Source organism: Perca flavescens, chromosome 3 (genome assembly GCF_004354835.1).
Source record: "Perca flavescens isolate YP-PL-M2 chromosome 3, PFLA_1.0, whole genome shotgun sequence".
Taxonomy (NCBI): domain Eukaryota; kingdom Metazoa; phylum Chordata; class Actinopteri; order Perciformes; family Percidae; genus Perca; species Perca flavescens.
The window spans coordinates 13,083,425-13,106,040 of record NC_041333.1 but is presented as its reverse complement, the minus strand read 5'-3'; the positions used below and the strand labels follow the sequence as shown (position 1 = coordinate 13,106,040).

Here is a 22,616-nt window from a genome sequence, read left to right as displayed (position 1 = left end):
GTTCTCAGAGTGACATTACTTTGTAGTGGTTAATAGTGATTTTGTTTGTTAGCTTTGACATTCTAGGGTTCAGGCATGCAATGACCATGGCCTTTGCTATTGATGAGATCAACAAGAACTCCAACCTGCTACCTAATGTGACTCTGGGATACAGTCTTTATGATAACTGCGGGGCACTTGCTGTTGGATTCAGTGGTTCATTATCATTAGCGAGTGGTCGAGAGGAGCAGTTTCTGCTTGAGGAGAACTGTTTAGGGACCCCTCCAGTCCTTGGGATTGTGGGTGATTCTGCCTCAACATATACTATTGCCATCTCCAATGTGCTAGGTTTATACAGAATGCCCATTGTAAGTTCCCTATCCTGTCATTTGTATTCATTTAAATGTTATATACTGTATTACAATTGATGTCATCTTTAAAAGTGATACATTGTTGAAATGAAAATATTTAGAGTGGCTCTGACTTGCATGAGATGTGTAACTTGAGTTTTTGCTGTATGTTTCTTTACAGGTAAGTTATTTTTCCACATGTTCCTGCCTGAGTGATCGGAAACGGTTTCCATCTTTCTTTAGAACAATCCCAAGTGATGCTTTCCAGGTGAAACACTATTAGCAAGTTGAGAACTGCAAACTACATCTGTTTCTGGGAATACAGCAAGCTTGTAGAAATTGTCCCACATGAAATAAACCTTTGCTTTTATCCCAATTAACTGTGCTTCAATTGGGAAACCTATATAAATATGTAATTTATAAGTTCCACTAAAGGAAGTTAGTTGTGATGTAATTTTAATAGAATGCTAGTCTGTGCACTAATCCCTTCGCAACAATATATCCACTTAGGTGCGTGCTATGATTCAGATTCTAAAACACTTTGGCTGGTCTTGGGTCGGCCTTCTGGTCAGTGATGATGACTATGGACTCCATGTTGCCCGATCCTTTCAATCTGACCTGACTCAGTCTGGTGGAGGTTGTCTTGCCTACTCAGAGGTTTTGCCTTGGGACAGTGACCCAAGTGAACTCAGGAGGATTGTGCATTTGATAAAGACATCAACAGCTCATGTAGTCATGGTGTTTGCACATGAGTTTCACATGATTCATCTAATGGAAGAGGTTTGAATTAAAATATAATTTAATGTTGAAGTCCATTGTTTTTTTTTTTAAATGTAATACGATTCATTATTTACATTGTTTATTTGAAATTCACTGACCGAAATACTGTCAATTACCATCAAATCAAATCTATGTTTCAATGAAACACAATTATAAAACAGCTAATTTCACTTCCATTTGGATTCTATGGACCTTTTTCACAGCAGACATTTTTGACCTGTCATAGTAGGTAAAGCACAGCTGAAATTGATAACCTTAACAATGGCTCAGTTCCATCAAGTGTCCCAGTAAGTTGTTTCAGTGAGTCAGCATGCACAATACCAGGCCTCTCCTAAGTAGAATGCAGCCATCATTAATGGTTTTGAATACATCTGTGCTTTTCCTACTATGACATGTCAACATGAGTGCCGTGAAAAAGATCTATTCAGGTCAAACTGTTTGATAATGTTACCTGTTTCCATGCCAAATAATTCATCATGTGGAAGATTCAGCTCAACAAAACATTGCTTGAAATATTGAAATATCTTTGTCAGTTTCGATTAAGGTGTGAAAGGTCAACTCCCTAACAGTGAAAGTGAAGCTAATGAAAAAATGAAATCTAGTTTTAAACTTCAGTTATGCATTTTGAGACAGCTCAAATCACCCATTATGCATGACAAAACAGAGTGTATTTAAATCCCTTAATAATTACTGTTTGAAACACGTTTCATATAATGCAATACACAGGTGGTTCAGCAAAATGTGACAGGCCGACAGTGGATAGCAAGTGAAGCCTGGACAGGAAGTACTGTGCTCCACACACCCCTCCTTATGCCATACCTGAGTGGCACACTAGGAATTGCTATTCGTCATGGAGAAATACCAGGGCTCAAAGACTTCCTCTTACAAATACATCCTGGCCAATATGACGAAATCTATGGAAATAACATGGTATGAGTTGAATGTTATAAATTGGTCCTACATAAATAATAATAACTAATAAATAATATATTGTAATTTCTGTTACTAATAACTTTTTAATATGTTTCAGGTGACACAGTATTGGGAATACACCTTTCAGTGCAAATTTGTTCCAGCAGGTTGGGTTGAAGCAGGGGGAGCACTATGCACTGGACAGGAAGATATTGAACATGTTGAGACTGAGTTTTTAGATCTATCTAACCTCAGGCCTGAGTACAACATATACAAGGCTGTGTATGCCCTAGCGTATGCCCTCGATGAGATGCTGCGCTGTGTGCCAGGGAGAGGGCCTTTCAGTGGGCACAGCTGTGCTACTTTGCAAAGACTGGAGCCATGGCAGGTGTGATATCAGTTTACACTCCACCTGTTTATGTTTCCAAATACAGCTGCTACACCTTAAGGTACTTACTGAATGTGATTTTGTGAGTATAGAATAATAGAATATATGAAAAAAAGACACATTATATGACTGAGTTTGGTACACTGGCTATTATTGTCATTTGTTTCTTTTGCATGTAAAATATGTATTACTAGACATTGCAGGATAAAACACATTCTCATTTTTCTATTGGCAGTAATGACTGACTAATGCTATTAATCCAGTAGAAAAAACTATGGCCTGGCCTTCAGGTGTGTCTCAAAATTTTATGAAAAATGAATTTGCTGGAAATTATTTGAGTATGATTCACTTTTGCACTTTTATGTTTTTTTTTGTTTGTTTTCTGCAGCTTGTAAATTATTTGCAAAAAGTCAACTTCATGACACCGTTTGGTGATCAAGTGTCATTTGATGAGAATGGTGATGTCTTACCAATATATGATATCATGAATTGGCTGTGGCTCCCTGATGGAAGAACTAAAGTTCAGAATGTGGGTGCAGTTAAAGGGTCAGCCAATGGAGAAGAACTCACAATTGATGAAGACAATATCTTCTGGAACTTTGAATCCAAACAGGTTACTTCTGATTTTTCAGTGACCTATTTTGTGTTTTATGGGTAAGTCATTATAGTAGTGGAAAGTAGTGTAAAATAAAAGATATTTGTTTTTCGGCCTACAGCCACCCCAGTCTGTTTGCAGCGAGAGCTGTCCTCCAGGTACCCGCATGGCCAGAAAGAAGGGGAAACCAGAGTGCTGTTTCGACTGCATCCCTTGTTCTGAGGGAAAGATCAGCAATAAGACCGGTTGGTATTCAGTTTTAAAGTGCTCATATGACCCTTTTTGGCTTTTTCCCTTACCTTTATTGTGTTATATATCTTTTTTGTGCATGTTGTAGGTTTACAAAGTGAAAAAGTCCAAAGTCCACCCCAAAGGGACTTACCATCTCCAACAGAAAACACTGTTCACAAACTGCTCCAAACAGCTCTATTGTAGTCCCGCCTTTACTTCCGTAACGAACGGATGCTCGCCTAGCTGTTAGTGTGGCATGCCCTCATACTCTGCTTCTGACTAGCTTGTAGTGCTGACCTAGGTACTGCGCCGGTGTGACTCTGAAGAAAGATGGAATAGAAGTGTGATGCCTCACTCTGTAGCTAAAACAGAGAGCTCCACACTCGGTGTGAAAAGAGGAGCAGTACAACAAAAATATGGTGTTTTAAAAAAAAATGTAACCATGTAAACCTATTCTGATATAATCTCTAAATACAATTATTAACCTGAAAATTGGCATAATATGAGCACTTTCAATTTTGTAGTTTGGAGATAAACATGTACCTCAATACTTTTCCTATTTTCTTAGACTCCATGGAGTGCACCAGTTGTCCAGAGGACTTCTGGTCCAGCCCCCAGGGTGACCACTGTATTCCTAAGAAAATAGAGTTCCTCTCCTATCAAGAGCCTCTGGGTATCTGCTTGACAACCACCTCGTTGCTGGGCACATTTATCTGTGCTGTTGTCCTGGTAATATTCATCTATCATCGCAATACACCCATGGTACGCGCTAACAATTCAGAACTCAGTTTCCTAATCTTAGCATCACTTAAGCTATGTTTCCTGTGTTCACTGCTATTTATCGGTCGTCCCAGGCTGTGGACTTGCCAGCTAAGACATGCAGCATTTGGGATCAGCTTTGTACTTTGTGTCTCATGCATCCTAGTAAAAACCATTGTGGTTTTGGCTGTGTTCAAGGCCTCCAAGCCAGGGGGAGGAGCCAGTCTCAAGTGGTTTGGTGCTGTTCAGCAGAGAGGGACAGTTCTGGTTCTTACTTCTATTCAGGCAGCAATCTGCACTGCCTGGCTTGTTTCTTCTTCACCAGTGCCTTATAAAAACACTAAATACCACAATGACAAAATAGTGTATGAATGTGTAGTCGGGTCCACAGTTGGTTTTGCAGTGTTACTGGGCTATATTGGCTTACTGGCTATTCTCAGCTTCCTGTTAGCATTTCTGGCAAGGAATCTTCCAGACAACTTCAATGAGGCCAAGCTGATCACTTTCAGCATGTTGATCTTCTGTGCCGTGTGGGTGGCTTTTGTCCCTGCCTATGTCAACTCTCCAGGCAAATATGCAGATGCAGTGGAGGTATTTGCTATCCTGGCCTCCAGTTTTGGCCTCTTGGTGGCACTCTTTGGACCCAAATGTTACATAATAGTGCTCAAACCAGAGAGGAACACAAAAAAAGCAATCATGGGTCGAGGCACCACCAAGTCATAAAAGTAGCAGTTACAGGAAAATGAACAATTGGTCTGAACCAATACGTATTTGCATACATTCAGGAGTGATCGGCCCTTGATACGGCCAACGTATAACAAATGAGTAAGCTTGTTTTATTGTAATGACTCAATTTAAAGGAAACTGGAAACAATAAAGAAATGTTTGTGTGAAAAAGATAATTTTCCTTTTTTGCTTCATCCTGTTCCCTAGTATTTGAGAGACTTTAAAAACCTTTGTCTCAATATCCACCTGACTAAGATTCAAAGATCAAATCAAACCACTGTACATGTGACTTGTAGTTGTTCTAGTTGGTAACCCACATAGTATTATTAAAATTTGGACGAAGCTACTTTTCTAAAAGTAATCAAAACAGCAAAGATCATCAACACAACTTGAATCATACAGTACATAATACAAATACATAAAAATATGTATTTTTTTTAATTTTATTTATTGTTATTTTTATTGTAAAAAATCTACATACACACACATCAATATTTTGTTATGTATATTGAAGTGATATTGGTGGTACAGAGCTGCCTGATATATATATATATATATATGGAAAAAGCTAGGCAGAGATGGAGTGACCCTGCCCGGAGGAAGCCCGGGGCCCCCGTGTGGAGCCAGGCCCAGACGGCGGGCTCGTCGGCGAGCACCTGGTGGCCGGGTTTGCCACGGAGCCCGGCCGGGCACAGCCCGAACAAGCTACGTGGCTCCCATCTTTCCAGCCCATGGGCCCACCACCTGTGGGAGGAACCGTTGGGGTCGGGTGCGATGCCACATGGGTGGCAGTGAAGGTCAGGGGCCTCGACGGACCAGACCCGGGCGGCAGACGCTGGCTCTGGGGACGTGGAACGTCACCTCTCTGTGGGGGAAGGAGCCGGAACTGGTGCAGGAGGTGGAGCGCTACCGGTTAGATCTGGTGGGGCTTACCTCTACGCACAGTCTTGGTTCTGGAACCATACTCCTGGATAGGGGTTGGACTCTTTTCTTCTCCGGAGTTGCCCAGGGTGTGAGGCGCCGGGCGGGTGTGGGGATACTCACAAGCCCCGGCTGAGCGCCGCTTTGTGTTGGGTTTACCCGGTGGGACGAGAGGGTCGCCTCCCTACGCCTGCGGGTTGTGGGGGGGAAAACTCTGACTGTTGTTTGTGCATATGCACCAAACAGGAGTTCGGAGTATTCGGCCTTCTTGGAGACCTTGACTGGAGTCCTGTATGGGGCTCCAGTGGGGGACTCCATTGTTCTGCTGGGGGACTTCAACGCACACGTGGGCAATGATGGAGACACCAGACATCTAAACCAGAGTGGTTGTTTGTTGTTGGACTTCTGTGCTAGTCATGGATTGTCTATAACAAACACCATGTTCGAACATAGGGATGCTCATAAGTGTACCTGGTACCAGAGCACCCTAGGCCGAAGGTCAATGATCGATTTCATAATCGTTTCATCTGATCTGAGGCCGTATGTTTTGGACACTCGGGTGAAGAGAGGGGCAGAGCTGTCAACCGATCACCATCTGGTGGTGAGTTGGGTCAGAGGGTGGGGGAAGACTCTGGACAGACCTGGTAAGCCCAAACGTGTAGTGCGGGTAAATTGGGAACGTCTTGAGGAGGCCCCTGTCCAACAGACTTTCAACTCACACCTCCGGCGGAGCTTTTCGTGCATCCCTGTGGAGGCTGGGGGCATTGAACCCGAGTGGACAATGTTCAAAGTTTCCATTGCTGAAGCTGCGGCGAGGAGCTGTGGTCTTAGGGTCTTAGGTGCCTCAAGGGGCGGTAACCCACGAACACCGTGGTGGACACCGGTGGTCAGGGAAGCCGTCCGACTGATGAAGGAGTCTTTCCGGGATATGTTATCCCAGACGACTCCGGAGGCAGTTGCAGGGTACCGAAGGGCCCGAAGGGCTGCAGCCTCTGCCGTGAAAGAGGCAAAGCAGCGGGTGTGGGAGAAGTTTGGAGAAGACATGGAGAAGGACTTTCGGTCGGCACCAAAGTGCTTCTGGAAAACTGTTCGCCACCTCAGGAGGGGAAGGGGGAACCATCCAAGCTGTGTACAGTAAGGATGGGACACTGTTGACCTCAACTGAGGAGGTAATAGGGCGGTGGAAGGAGCACTTTGAGCAACTCCTGAATCCGACTAATACGCCCTCTATGTTAGAGGCAGAGCTGGAGGATAATGGGGGATTGTCGTCGATTTCCCAGGCGGAAGTCACTGATGTAATCAAACAACTACACAGTGGCAAAGCCCCGGGATTGATGAGATCCGTCCAGAAATGCTCAAGGCTCTGGGTGTGGAGGGGTTGTCCTGGTTGACACGCCTCTTCAACATTGCGTGGAAGTCTGGGACGGTGCCAAAGGAGTGGCAGACTGGGGTGGTGGTTCCCCTTTTTAAAGGGGGACCAGAGGGTGTGTGCCAATTATAGGGGTATCACACTTCTCAGCCTCCCTGGTAAAGTCTACTCCAAGGTGCTGGAAAGGAGGGTTCGGCCGATAGTCGAACCTCGGGTTGAGGAGGAACAATGCGGATTCCGTCCTGGTCGTGGAACAACGGACCAGCTCTTCACTCGCAAGGATCCTGGAGGGAGCCTGGGAGTATGCCCAACCGGTCTACATGTGTTTTGTGGATTTGGAGAAGGCGTATGACCGGGTCCCCGGGAGATACTGTGGGAGGTGCTGCGGGAGTATGGGGTGAGGGGTCTCTACCAGGGCCATCCAATCTCTGTATGACCAAAGTGAGAGCTGTGTCCGGGTTCTCGGTAGTAAGTCGGACTCGTTTCAGGTGAGGGTTGGCCTCCGCCAGGGCTGCGCTTTGTCACCAATCCTGTTTGTAATATTTATGGACAGGATATCGAGGCGTAGTCGGGGTGGGGAGGGGTTGCAGTTTGGTGGGCTGGGGATCTCATCGCTGCTCTTTGCAGATGATGTGTTCCTGATGGCATCATCGGCCTGTGACCTTCAGCACTCACTGGATCGGTTCGCAACCGAGTGTGAAGCGGTTGGGATGAGGATCAGCACCTCTAAATCTGAGGCCATGGTTCTCAGCAGGAAACCGATGGAATGCCTTCTCCAGGTAGGGAATGAGTCCTTACCCCAAGTGAAGGAGTTCAAGTACCTTGGGGTTTTGTTCGCAAGTGAGGGGACAATGGAGCGGGAGATTGGTCGGAGAATCGGCGCAGCGGGTGCGGTATTGCATTCAATCTATCGCACCGTTGTGACGAAAAGAGAGCTTAGCCAGAAGGCAAAGCTCTCGATCTACCGGTCAGTTTTCGTTCCTACCCTCACCTATGGTCATGAAGGCTGGGTCATGACCGAAAGAACGAGATCCAGGGTACAAGCGGCTGAAATGGGTTTCCTCAGGAGGGTGGCTGGCGTCTCCCTTAGAGATAGGGTGAGAAGCTCAGTCATCTGTGAGGAGCTCGGAGAGCCGCTGCTCCTTTGCGTCGAAAGGAGCCAGTTGAGGTGGTTCGGGCATCTGGTAAGGATGCCCCTGGGCGCCCCCTAGGGAGGTGTTCCAGGCACGTCCCAGCTGGGAGGAGGCCTCGGGAAGACCCAGGACTAGGTGGAGGGATTATATCTCCAACCTGGCCTGGGAACGCTTTTGGGATCCCCAGTCGGAGCTGGTTAATGTTGCTCGGGAAAGGGAAGTTTGGGGTCCCCTGCTGGAGCTGCTCCCCCCGCGACCCGACACCGGATAAGCGGACGAAGATGGATGGATGGATGGATATATATATATATATCCCAAATGGACATTTGTTTCTCAAAACTGTGGTAGAATGTACCTGACGATATACTGTATGTCGAAAAAAGTGATGAAAATGTAATAGTATGTTTAAAAAAGTGATAAAAAAGCAATAGTATAGTATGTCGAAAAAAGTCACAGTACAGTATGTTGAAAAAAGTGAGTCATAGTATAGTGTGTCTGAAAAAGTGATGAAAAAAGTCATAGTAAAGTATATTGACAAAAGCCATAGTATTGTATGTCGAAAAAAGTGATAAAAAAGCCAGAGTAAAGAATGGCAAAAAAAGTCATAGTATAGTATTTTTAAAAAGTCATAGTATAGTATGTTGAAAAAAAACATAAAAAAGTCATAGTATGTCAAAAAAACTCTTTAAAAAATCATAGTAGAGCATGTTGGAAAAAATTGGATGTCACAAGAATAGCATGTCAAAAAAAGTCATAGTATAGTATGTTGAAAAAAGTCATATATAATATGTTGAAAAAATCATTAAAAAAGCCATAGTATAACATGTTGAAAAAAGTTTATAGCAGTTTGTATGTCTTGCATGTATTGTATGTCAAAAAAAGTCATAGTATAATATGTCAAAAAAGGTCATATTATAGTTTGTCGAAAAAAGTCATAGTATAATATGTCGAAAAAAGTCAAAAGAAGTAATAGTAAAGAATGTCGAAAAACAAAAAGTATGTCAAAAAAGTCATAATATATAGTATGTTGAAATAGGTCAGAGTATAGTATGTCAAAAAAATAGTATTGTATGTCGAAAAAAGTCGTAGTATAGTATGTCGAAAAAAAGTATAAAAATGAAATAGTATAGTATGTCGAAAAAAGTCAAAAGAAGTCATAGTATAGAATGTCAATTCAATTCAATTTCAATTCAATTTTATTTATAGTATGAAATCATAAAAAGAGTTGATCTTGAGACACTTTACAGATAGAGTAGATCTAGATCACACTATAATTTACAAAGCCCCAACAATTCTAATAATTCCCCCAAGAGGAAGCAGTGCGACAGTGGCGAGGAAAAACTCCCTATTAGGAATAAACCTCGGACAGACCCAGGCTTTTGGTAGGCGGTGTCTGACGGTGCCGGTTGGGGATGTGATGAACAGTGGCAATAATAGTCACATTAAAGATAATGGAACAGTGACTTCAAATGGTAGTCGTAGTAGTTCATCAGTGCGCTGCAGGGTGTTATAGGATGTAGCGTGGCCCAGCAGAGCATGGATGGACGTAGCAGGAAGTAGCAGGGTTCAGCAGGACGCAGCATGACATTGCAGGGCACCGCAGAGCTTAGCAGGGAGTGCAGCAGGACCACGGCGACAGCTGCAGCCAAGATCTTGGTGCCAACGTACTCCAAGGAAATATGCTGGGTGAAAAAAAACATAAGGACTCTGGGGAGTGAACTCCTTAGAGCTAAGTTAGTAACAAGCATTTCTGGGACGGGATGCACACAAATGGAAAGGGAGAGGAGAGAGCAGCTCAGTGTGTCAAAGGAAAATGTCGAAAAAAGTCACAGTACAGTATGTTGAAAAAAGTGAGTCATAGTATAGTGTGTCTGAAAAAGAGATGGAAAAAGTCATATTGTATATTGACAAAAGCCATAGTATTGTATGTCGAAAAAAGTGATAAAAAAGCCATAGTATAGCATGTCAAAATAACAATATATAGTATGTCAGAAAAAAAGCCATAGTATAGTATGTTGAAAAAAGTGATAAAAAAGCCATAGTATAGTGTAACCCACACCCGCTGCTTTGCCTCTAAATGATGAAAAAAGTCATAGTATATAGAATGTCCATAACAGCCAGACATACTATAGACATACTATAGTATGTCGAAAAAAGCCATAGTATTGTATGTCAGAAAAAGTGATGAAAAAAGCCATAGTATAGAATGTCGAAAAAAGCCATAGTATAGCATGTCAAAAAAGTGATAAAAAAGCCATAGTATAGTAAGTCGAAAAAGTGATAAAAAAGACATAGTACGGTATGTTGAAAAAAAGTGATAAAAAAGACATAGTATAGTATGTCGAAAAAAGTCTGGAAGAACATGCAAACTCCACAAAAAAAAAAAAAAAAAACAGCCAGCCCAAACTAGGAATCAAACCTGTGTCACAGTCTACAGCAGTGATGCCACGTAACGCGTTACTTGTAACGCGTTACTTTAATCTGACCACTTTTTTCAGTAACGAGTAATCTAACGTGTTACTATTTCCAAACCAGTAATCAGATTAAAGTTACTTATCCAAGTCACTGTGCGTTACTATTTTTGTCATTTTCCTTAGTAAAAATATATATTTTTGCTGTCTTCTTGCGTCTCGGGGAGTGAAGTCCCATATGCGACAAGTCACGTTTTCAGCATGCGGACAGTTCACGTGTACCACGAAGCGATACAAACGTAAACAACAATGGAGGGAAGAGAGAGATGCGCGCTTCTAGCTGGAAATACAGTCACTATTTAGAGTTTGTGTCCGCTAAAGATGGCAATATTAACGTTCGTTGTACACTCTGTGCTGTTGGCGACAAAGTGCTATCTAGCTACAAAAACACTACGTCAAATCTGAAGAACCATTTGGAGTCGCAGCACTGCAGTCAAACTTACAGAGCAAGTCCCAGCAGGTGGAGCGAAGCAGAGAGAAGGAGGCCCCCCACCACCCAAACAACAAAAGCTGGACTTCGGTGCAAAACCAGTAAGTGGAGAGTTGAAGAAGTTGGTCGGGCAGTAGGCCTACGTTGAAGCGGAAATGCTGTCCTTAAACACGGCTGACTGGCTCTCTTTCGTGCCATAATAAACCAGATCCTACTACTGGCAATGCTGAGCTGCCTCACAGTAAACCGGTTGTCATTTTTATGTTGAGGCTGCGGGGGGGTTGTCGGCAGTTGCTGAATGTAACTAATAAAGTAACTTGTAATCTAACTTCGTTACTTTTAAAATCAAGTAATCTGTAAAGTAACTAAGTTACTTTTAAAATCAAGTAATCTGTAAAGTAACTAAGTTACTTTTTCAAAGTAACTGTGGCAACACTGGTCTACAGTGTCTACTTGCTGATGTTAACAGTGCAGCACAAACCACTGAGCCACTGTGCTGCCAAATAAAATGTGTTGAAAACAGTTATACCATTGTATGTTGAAAACGTGATGAAAAAAGCCATAGTATAGAATGTCGAAAAAAGACATAGTATAGTATGTCAGAAAAAGTCTGAAAAAAAGTCATAGCATAGTATATTGACAAAAGTCATAGTATAGGATGTTGAAAAAAGCAATAAAAAAGCCATAGTAGCCATCTTGAAAACAGTCATAGCATAATACTTTTTTAAAAGTGATAAGAAAGTCATAGTATAGTATGTCGATAAAAGTCATAGAATAGTATGTTGAAAAAAATCATAGTATAGTATGTTGAAAAACAGTGATAAAAAAGCCATAGTATAGTATGTCGAAAAAGGTCATGGTATATATAGTATGTCGAAAAAAGGGATAAAATAAGACATAGTATAGTATGTTGCAAAAAAAGTGTCGAAAAAAAGTGATAAAAAAAGCCATATACTATGTTGAAAAATGTCATAGTATAGTATGTCGAAAAAAAGTGATGAACAAAGCCATAATATAGAATGTCAAAAAAGGAAATAGTATAGTATGTCGAAAAAAGTGATAAAAAGCAATCACATATAATGCTGAATAAGACATTGTATAGGCACAGTCATGAACAATTTGACATGTGGGTGGAAAAGCCTGGGATTGAACCACCATCCTTGCAGTTATGAAATAAACATTACAACCCCCAACTATGAACCACAGATTGTGGGGTATGGAAAAAAGTCATAGTAGAGTATGTCGAAAAAAATGATGAAAAAAGCCAGAGGATATTTTGTCGAAAAAAGGGAAGGAAATAGCCATAGTATAGCATGTCGAAAAAAGTGATAAAAAAAGCCATAGTATAGAATGTCAAAAAAAGTCATAGTATTGTATGTTGAAAAAATTTATAAAAAGCAATTACATGGAATGTTGAATAAGACATAGTATATGCATAGTTATGAACAATTTGAGATGTGGGTGGAGAAGCCTGGGATTGAACCACCATCCTTGTGGTTATGAAACAACAAATAAAGTCATAGTCTAGTATGTCGAAAAAAGTGATGAAAAAACCCATAGTATAGTATGTCGAAAAAGTGATAAAAATGCCATAGTATAGCATGTCGAAAAAAGTGACACTATGCCATAGTATAGCAGTGTATGTATTTATTAGCATGTTGAAAAAAGTGATTCATAATTCATACTATATTATGTCAAAAAAAGTCATAGCATAGTATGTCAAAGAAAGTGTGGAAGACCATGCAAACTCCACTAAAAAAAATGCCACCCCTGACTGTGACTCAAACATGACACAGAGTCTGCAGTGGCTACTTGCTGGTGCTAGCAGGAGCAGTGCAAACCACTGAGCCAGTGCACACACCTGTTGAAGTATGTTGAAAACAGTTATAGCATTGTATTTAAAAAAAAAAAATGGCATTAAAAAGTCATAGTATAGTATGTTAACGGAAGTGATAAAAAGTCATAGTATAGTATGTCGACAAAAGTCACAATATAGTATGTCAAAGAAAGTCTGGAGAACATGTAAACTCTGGACCCGAACCTGGGTCAGAGTCTATGGTGTTTACTTGCTGGTGCTAGTTGAAGCAATGCAAACCACTGAGCCTTCAAACTGAGTGTGTAGTATAGCATGTGGAAATAGGTAATTTTGATAGAAGTCATAGTATTGCATGTTAAAAATGTGGAAAAAGTGATGAAAAAGTCCTGTTATATAAATGCCGGAAAAAAAGTGATAAAAAAGTCATTGTATAGTATGTCCAAAATTGTCACAGTATATTATATCGAAAAAGTAATTAAAAAGTCAAATAGTATGCCAGAGAAAGTCTGGAAGAACCTGCAAACTCCACAAAAAACACCCACACTGGGAATCGAATCTGGGTGAGATCCTGCAGTTCTTACTTTCTGGTGCCAGCCACCATGCCACCAAATAACTCAGGTTGAAAACAGTCATAGTCATTGCTCCATTGACTTACAAAGTAAAAAGAAAAAAATCTTAATATTTTAAAAGTATAAATGGTGGAGAAAAGTATGCAGAATTAGTAGGGGACTGAAAATTATACGGAAGAATCAGATAACAATACTGCAATTGCTGCTAAATTAGCATTTAAAAAAATAAATAAAATAAACTAAAGTGATTTCAAAAATATATATATTTTGGTTCATGGCTTATATTTTCTGAAACACTTGCTGATTTTGCATAGCATTTACATTATGTTTAACATGTTATATTAACATGATTAAGTTGATCTGTTATGTCCTGTCCCCATAGCCCTGATGGGTGTTGTTAAAGATTAAACAGTGACGTAAGGCATGCAAGGTGGATGACACAGCCCTCGATATAATTTTAAGCAACCTCGTACAAAGAATAGAAACAGGTGTGAAGGGAAGAGGGTAGTTATGGGGGCTTTTCTTAACATATATTTGCTCTTGTGTATCTATCTTTTCATGCTTTTTATCTCTTCCTCCGCTTTATGCTCCATGTCTTCCTCTCTTCCCTCATCTTGTAAATTACGGAGAAAGTTTCATCTTAATGCAATGCACAAGCCTGGCGATGTGGTCCTGGGTGGGCTGTTTGAGGTCCACTACACCTCTGTCTTCCCTGAGCAGACATTTACGTCACAGCCAAATCAGCCCAGCTGCCAAGGGTAAGTCTCACAAACATGTAGCAGACAAGATGCATGGATGATTATAAATAATGTATTATATTTTAGTAATTAATATGATGTGTTGTGTGCTAGCTTTGATCCTCCAGGGTTCAGGCATGCTGTGACCATGGCCTTTGCCATTGATGAGATCAACAAAAACTCCACTCTGCTACCTAATGTGACTCTGGGATACAGTCTTTATGACAACTGTGCTACACTTGCTATTGGTTTCAGTGCTGCAATGTCATTGGCAAGTGGTCGAGAAGAGCAGTTTTTGCTTCAGGAGAACTGTTTAGGGGCCCCTCCAGTCCTGGGGATTGTGGGCGATCCCTTTTCAACTTTTTCTATTGCAATCTCCAATGTTCTAGGTTTATTTAAACTGCCAATTGTAAGTGTTTTTGTATTTAAGTTATTGTGTCCTTTTGACGTGCTGTATTTGAATTAACAAAAAATTGTTATAATGAGTAAAATGTTTTGAATGTGTCTACGAACTTGCACGAGATGCACAACCTGTGTGCCTTATGTGTGTTTCGTTATAGGTGAGTTATTTTGCCACATGTTCCTGCCTGAGTGATCGGCGAAGGTTTCCATCCTTCTTTAGAATGATCCCAAGTGATGCTTTCCAGGTAAAACACTATTAGCAAAATAAGAACTGCATACATGTCTCAAGTACGGTATAGCAAACTTGAAAATAAGCCTTGCCAATTAAGCAAATCTTGTGTGCATAAAATATGTGCTCTGTGCATAAAAAAGACTACATGTAAAAAGGTGAAAAAGCTAAATTTCCACTAAAGAAATATTCCAGCATATACACTATCCCTCCATTTTGTATTCACTCAGGTGCGTGCAATGATTCAGATTCTAAAACGCTTTGGCTGGACTTGGGCAGGTCTGCTGGTCAGTGATGATGACTATGGACTCCACGCTGCCCGCTCCTTTCAATCTGACCTGGCACGGTCCGGTGGAGGTTGTCTGGCCTACTCAGAGGTTTTGCCCTGGGGTGACAACCCAGCTGAACTAAAGAGGATTGTGGAAGTGATGACAAAATCCACAGCTCGTGTCGTCATCGTGTTTGCACATCAGATCCACATGATTCAACTCATGGAAGAGGTTGGGGGATGAAAATACATTGATATTTATGAATCCATAGCATAAATATTTTATGGAGTCCCATAAAATATTTTTTATTTTCCTGTTAACGTTAATTCACCTGTTTACACCTGATTCTGTGGTTCATTATTTGTAAAAAAAAATGTAATTAATAAAATTAGCATTAGAAAACAGGGAATCATTTGGAATTGAGATTTAAGAACTTTGGAGGGGCATAATTATGGATTCTTGCCCATTGCAAAATACGGCAACATTTGTGCAGATATTTAGGCTAGTCTGCATACCTATTTTATACATTTACTAATTCTATATGCTATGGACGGTTTCCTTCATTGACTGTAAATATCAAAATTAGCAGACCGTGATTTAAATAAATCACCTTGCTTTGAACAATGTAATTACATCTGTACTTTTATTATGAAAGGAAACTTTACCAGAGATTACTTGTGTAGTTTTGGTTGTAATTTATTAAATGTTTGGAAATAGACTGTAATTGTTTCACAGAAATCTAGAAAAGGTTAGTTTTATGCAATGCACAGGTGGTGAGGCAGAATGTGACAACTCTTCAGTGGATTGCCAGTGAAGCTTGGGCATTGCTTGACGGACTCCATACACCGGCTTTCATGCCATACCTGCGTGGCACACTGGGCATCGCTATCCGTCGTGGCAAAATACCAGGACTCAGGGACTTCCTTTTAAGGATTAATCATGTCCAACACCTCAACAACAGCTATGATAATAGCATGGTGATAGTTTAACCTTACAATCTGATGAGGAACTTCAAGAATTATATATTGATATTATTTCTGTTAACATATGTTTTCTTAATGCATTTTAGGTGAAGCAGTTTTGGGAATACACATTTCAGTGTAGATTTGCACCACTTCCAGCAGGTTGGGTGGAGGCTGGGGGAGAACTATGCACTGGACTGGAAGATCTAGAGAATGTGGAGACTGAGGTTTTGGATGTTTCTAATCTCAGGCCTGAGTACAATATTTACAAGGCTGTGTATGCGCTGGCGTATGCCCTCGATGACATGCTGCGCTGTGTGCCAGGGAGAGGGCCTTTCAATGGGCACAGCTGTGCTACTTTGCAAAGACTGGAGCCATGGCAGGTGTGATATCAGTTTACACTCCACCTGTTTATCTTTTGAAAACAGCTGCTACACCTTGAGGTACTTACTGAACACACTTTTGTGAGAGCAGAATATAATACATTTTGCTAAATCAATATCAGTGTGCCAGCTATTAACCTACATGATTTGTTTTTGAAAATGAAAGGACATATTGAATCCCAGTAGGGAAAATAGTTTTTGTTTCTTTTAACAATGTTAATTAACCTGTGTTTATATATACATACTAAAATTCATGGTGCTTCAATACTTACTGTAGATTAAATATAGAAAGTTTATTTGTCATGTTTTTCATACATTAACACACTTCATCCAATCAAGAACAGTGTACATCATAAGCATGTCATTAAATGTATCTCTCTCTGATTTGTAGCTTGTGTATTATTTGGAAAAGGTCAACTTCACCACAACATTTGGTGATCAAGTGTCATTTGATGAAAATGGTGATGCCTTACCAATATATGATATCATGAACTGGCTGTGGCTCCCTGATGGAAGAACAAAAGTTCAGAGTGTAGGAGTTGTTAAAATGTCGGCCTCTAAAGGTGAAGAACTCACACTTGATGAAGACAAAATCTTCTGGAACTTTGAATCCAAAGAGGTTGATTCTCCTTATTGTTGTGTTGCCTTTAGTATCACATACAATACCAGCATCACATTGTCTAGAAAAACAGTGATTTCACTCTTCTTTTCCTGTAGCCACCCAGGTCAGTGTGCAGTGAGAGCTGCTCCCCAGGTACCCGTATGGCCAGGAAGAGGGGAATGCCTGTGTGCTGTTTTGACTGCATCCCTTGTTCTGAGGGAATGATCAGCAATGGAACGGGTTGGTATTCATTTTAAAGTGTATGATTTGTTATGGAGTATTAATTTGCATTCAGGAAAGCATCCCCTTACGGGTGCCCAGTTAGTGTTGAGGGAAAATCACTACAGAAACCTAGGTTCTGTCCCCGGTAGCTCCCCACTAACCCCCAGGGTACAGGACTGTTCATCTTTTACTTTGGAAATATTGACTTTGAATTTTTTTTCCCCGGTAGTGGTGCCCATCAATAACTGCGTTCTCAGGTAATAGGGATAATGTCCTATATGTTGCAATAGTGATCCGTACTAGTTGAAATTGAGAATAAGTTTTTGGCAAAAGCAGAAAATAATTTGAATCTTCCCCTTTTTTTCAGATTCTATGGAGTGCACCAGTTGTCCAGAGGACTATTGGTCCAACCCCCAGCGTGACCACTGTATTCCTAAGAAGATGGAATTCCTCTCTTACTATGAGCCTCTGGGTATCTGTTTGACAACGGCATCATTGCTGGGCACATTTATCTGTGCTGTTGTCCTGGGCATCTTCACCTATCATCGCAGTACACCCATGGTACGCGCCAACAATTCAGAACTGAGTTTCCTGCTTTTGGTGTCACTAAAGCTATGTTTCCTGTGTTCCCTGCTATTTATTGGCCGTCCCAAACTGTGGACTTGCCAACTGAGACATGCAGCATTTGGGATCAGCTTTGTACTTTGTGTGTCATGCATCCTGGTAAAAACCATGGTGGTTCTGGCAGTATTCAAGGCATCCAAGCCAGGAGGTGGAGACAGTCTGAAGTGGTTTGGTGTTTTGCAGCAGAGAGGGACAGTTATGGTTCTGACTTCTATTCAGGCAGCAATCTGCACTGCATGGCTTGCCTCTGCTTCACCAGCTCCTTATAAAAACACTCAATACCACAATGACATGATAGTTTATGAGTGTGTAGTTGGTTCCACAGTTGGTTTTGCAGTGTTACTGGGCTATATTGGCTTACTGGCTATCCTTAGCTTCCTCTTAGCCTTCCTGGCAAGGAATCTTCCAGACAATTTCAATGAGGCCAAGCTGATCACTTTCAGTATGTTGATCTTCTGTGCTGTGTGGGTGGCCTTTGTCCCTGCCTATGTCAACTCTCCAGGCAAATATGCAGATGCAGTTGAGGTATTTGCCATCCTGGCCTCCAGTTTTGGTCTCTTGGTGGCACTGTTTGGACCCAAATGTTACATAATACTGCTGAGACCAGAGAGGAACACAAAAAAAGCAATCATGGGTCGAGGCACTACCAAGTCATAAAAGTAGCAATTATGGTTAAATGATTAACTAGTCTGAACCGGTATGTATTTTGCATTCCCTCAGTAGTGATGTGCCCTTGATATGGCCAATGTATAACAAATAACGACGCTTGTCTTACTGTAAAGAATACATTTAGAGGAAACTTGAAGCAATAAAGAATGTTTTTCTGAGATTAGATTATTCATTATTGCCCTTTTTTGCTTCTTCTTGTTCCCTAGCATTTGATGGACTTTGATAGGCTTTGCCTCAGTTTCCAACTGACTAAGATTCAAAGATGAAATCAAACCACTTTTTATGTGACTGTTGTAATTGCTCTAGTAGATAACCCACAAAGGATTATTTAACATTTTGGGAAGCTACTTTTCTCAAAGTAAGCGAAACAGCAGCGGTCATCAACAAAACCAATGCTTCAAGCTAAATATCATCTCCATACACTGTGATTTTGTGAGTTTTGGTTCCCAGTATATATAGAACAAAAAATCAAAACAATTAATGAATGAAATATCCCACCATCCCAGTGAACCAAGACAAAAGGAATTAAAAGAACTTAGAATACAACTTGACGATACTGTACAGAAAAAAAACACAATTTCAAATCCAGCAACTGAAATATAATGGTTTTCAATACAGTAATAAAGTAAACATGTAAATATTTAGCAAATCTACTCAAACACAAGAAAGAGAAATCAATCATCCCAGCCATCTTGGACTCTACAGGAAACATTAATCAAATCCCACAGGATATAAACAACATATTTCGGAATTTCTACAGCAACCACTATTCCACCACTCATCAACCTACACAATCAGAAATCGATTCCTTCTTAAACAGTGTGACATTACCAAAATGAACTGCAGAACAAACATTCTAGACGAACCTCTTAGCCTCAATGAACTTACCAAAGCCCTCAATAAAATTCCTAGTAACAAATCTCCTGGACCAGATGGAATGCCAGCCGAATTCTACAAACACTTGTGGGACATATTATCACCATTATTCAAGAGTAATTATCCTCCACCATACCCACACACATGAATACAGCAGCCATGACATTACTGTTAAAACCCAACAAGACCCATCTCACCCCTCTAGCTACCGACCTCTCTCACTATTGATACTGACTTGAAAATTATTACCAAAGCACTAGCATCCAGAATAGAAACAGTCACTTCCACACTCATTCATCCAGATCAGACAGGCTTCATAAAGATAGACACGCTACAGATAATGTACGCAGACTTTTCAACCTATTCAATATATCACAAGAAACACAACAGAAAACCATTATCATCTCACTTGATGCAGAAAAAGCTTTCAATAAAGTAAACTGGTCATTTTTATTCAATACACTTCACAGGTTTGGGTTTGGAGAGTCGTTCATCCACTGGATTAAAACACTGTACAAATCACCCAGGGCCACCATTACCACTAACGGAATCACGTCACAGAGCTTCACATTGCATCAGAGCACCAGACAGGGATGCCTTCTCTCACCTTCCCTCTTTGCCATTTTCATTGAACCTCTCGCAGCAGCAATACAACAAAACAGCATAATCAAAGGAATTCAGGTAGCCAACGTACAACACAAAATGAGTTTATATGCTGATGATCTTTTACTTTATTTACAGAACCCACAGGTATCACTTAAAGAAACTTTCAATATCATCAACAGATTATCCCATGTCTCGCATTACACTATCAACTGGAACAAATCAATCTTACTACCCCTCTCAGATGACGCATGGGATTTTGGAGCTCAGGACACTTCCCTCCACCTTCACACAGGCAACATCAAGTACCTAGGGATTCAGATTTCCCCCAAGCTGTCAGAACTTTTCACCCTCAACTATACTCCCCTTCTCAAGAAAATCGAAGACGAATATACATATACATCTAAACAGACACTCACACTCATTGGAAGAATAGCTGCAGTCAAAATAAAAACCCTACCCCAGATTAACTACCTTTTTTCTATGATCCCCATCACTCCTACAGACAAATGGTTCAAAACTCTCAATTCATTAACAACACAATTTTATTGGAAAAAGAAAAAACCCAGAATATCACTCAACAAAATAAAAAAATCACATGGTGGGCTTGAGGCACCAAACTTCCATCATTACTTCCTGGCAAATCAATTACAGTACATGGTCAAATGGATTAATATACATAAGCACAATTACCCGTGGTTGGAACTGGAACAAAACCAATGTACAAGCATCCCAATTGCAGATCCCCCCTTCCTCTCCACAATCAATCAAGAAATCCAACCTCCTTCCAACACATTACCATCTATTCAACTCCGACAGGCTGGTGGACAATGACCCAAATCACAAAATCATCACTAGAATTAAACAAGTTCACCCCACTCTGGCACAATCATGTTACAGAACAAACCTTTTTACTTCTCCACATGGGCACAAAAATTAATCACACACCTTCACCACCTATTTGAGAACAACCATTTCATGTCATTTAACACACTCACAGAGAAATATGGGGTTGGGAGAGAACAGTTCCTTCAATATCAACAACTTAGACTTAAAATCAAAGATAAAATCTGAATCACCAATAACACGTTACAACCCTCTCAGCTCATAGAAGAACTTATGAAAATTAATAACTTCAAAAAACTAACCTCCCGGCTATATACAATAGGCTCGTTCGAGATGAGCCAGATCTGCGCAGAATCAATCACCGGCGATCGCCGCCGAATGCATGCCGGTTAGATTCTTGTCCGACTTGATCCCGACTTGCTCTGACGTCATGCACACGTGGGCAACGATAATCTCACGAGACCAAGGCGGCCGCAGTTCTGAGACGCAGGTAGCGCAGTTGCTTTTCACCAACTGCAAGAGCCAGTCCTGTTCATCCTGAATGCTGCTGGAATCAGCTGGAAAACTGTCCGACTTGAGAGCGGACTTTTGTCACCGCCCCCCGCGCCTCTACTTTACAGGCGAGGCGCAGTTCATCTCGAACGAGCCTATTGATTTCCAACCTAAACACACTTGGTGATATCTCCGAAATCCACATCCCGCAAAAATTCAGGAATCCGTTTTTCATTTCTCTAGGTGTCGCTAAGAAAGTAGTCCTCCAAAACTGGAAATCAAAGAATTCTTGCCACATCAATCACCGGACAAATTTAATCTCAGAATACATCTCAATGGAAAAACACAATGCACACAGAAAGAAGCAAATGTCAGCCTTTGAAGACACCTGGTCCCCATTTCTAACATTTCTAAATTCAACAAAAATATAACTACAAGGCGTGTACATTACCAGACATATACCTCCCTCCTCCATTATGTAATACCCCGCCCTCCCCTAGTTCTTTTACATTATTTATATCATTTAATTATTCTAATTTCCCCTTGTTTATTATTTCTCCCTTACAGTTATCACTTTACTCATACACACGTACACACACTATCAAAACTATCCACACTTATTCATAACATGTTTTTCCAACTCCCTTCAAACACGAAAACTGTGATCACCCAATATGAATCATAGATCATTCTACCAAATTACTAATAATACATCCTTGTGTTTGTCAACTGTCCTGTCCAGTCCTGTCTTGTCAGTTCTGTTATTTTCCCGTCTCACTTCCCTCTGTTGTTCTGTTTGTCACCTTGTCGTGTTTTATTTGTTATGTGTTACACTTCGTACGTGGTACTTTAAATCCGCACTGCCCTTGTATGGATCCAGGGTCTCACTAAAACAGGGTGAATGGTCACGGTGTTGCAACCGTTAATGCACTGAATGTAATTCTAAATCTGAATGTAACATACTGTGTATATAAAAAATATTGCTCTATAATAAAATTAAGTTGTCCTCCAAAGAGGGTGGGTGGTGGTAGGGGAAAAAAAGAAAAACTTGAAGTGTGATTTCATGACCAGAGCTCAGGAAATGTACTGTATGTTGTAAAATGCAAGACTCAAAAAATCTCCTGTCCTGAGGACAGCAACTGTTGTGCTTTTGATGACTTGAAGATACTGGATTGTATATAAGAGGAGTTACTCTGAAGAGAGGGGGGAGAACACTTTCAGGTCTTCTACAGTGCGCACGTATTACACACGAATTTGATTCATCCCACCAGC

The 22,616-nt window shown here is 40.9% G+C and overlaps 2 protein-coding genes across 2 annotated transcripts; both read left to right on the top strand.

Annotated features, from left to right (window-relative positions):
• Positions 1–86: 86 nt before the first annotated feature.
• LOC114552259 (extracellular calcium-sensing receptor) lies at positions 87–4,717 on the top strand. The gene is made up of 4 exons (XM_028572925.1): positions 87–347; positions 2,798–3,022; positions 3,126–3,249; positions 3,804–4,717. Exons 1-4 carry the CDS (start codon positions 87–89, stop codon positions 4,715–4,717), a joined length of 1,524 nt encoding a protein of 507 aa, XP_028428726.1.
• Positions 4,718–14,020: 9,303 nt separating this feature from the next.
• Positions 14,021–18,515, top strand: LOC114553375 (extracellular calcium-sensing receptor). Its single transcript, XM_028574649.1, has 9 exons — positions 14,021–14,187; positions 14,281–14,575; positions 14,727–14,813; positions 15,028–15,297; positions 15,837–16,043; positions 16,136–16,411; positions 16,803–16,980; positions 17,130–17,252; positions 17,602–18,515. The coding sequence occupies exons 1-9, from the start codon at positions 14,021–14,023 to the stop codon at positions 18,513–18,515; spliced, it is 2,517 nt and encodes an 838-aa protein (XP_028430450.1).
• The last annotated feature ends 4,101 nt before the right edge of the window (positions 18,516–22,616 follow it).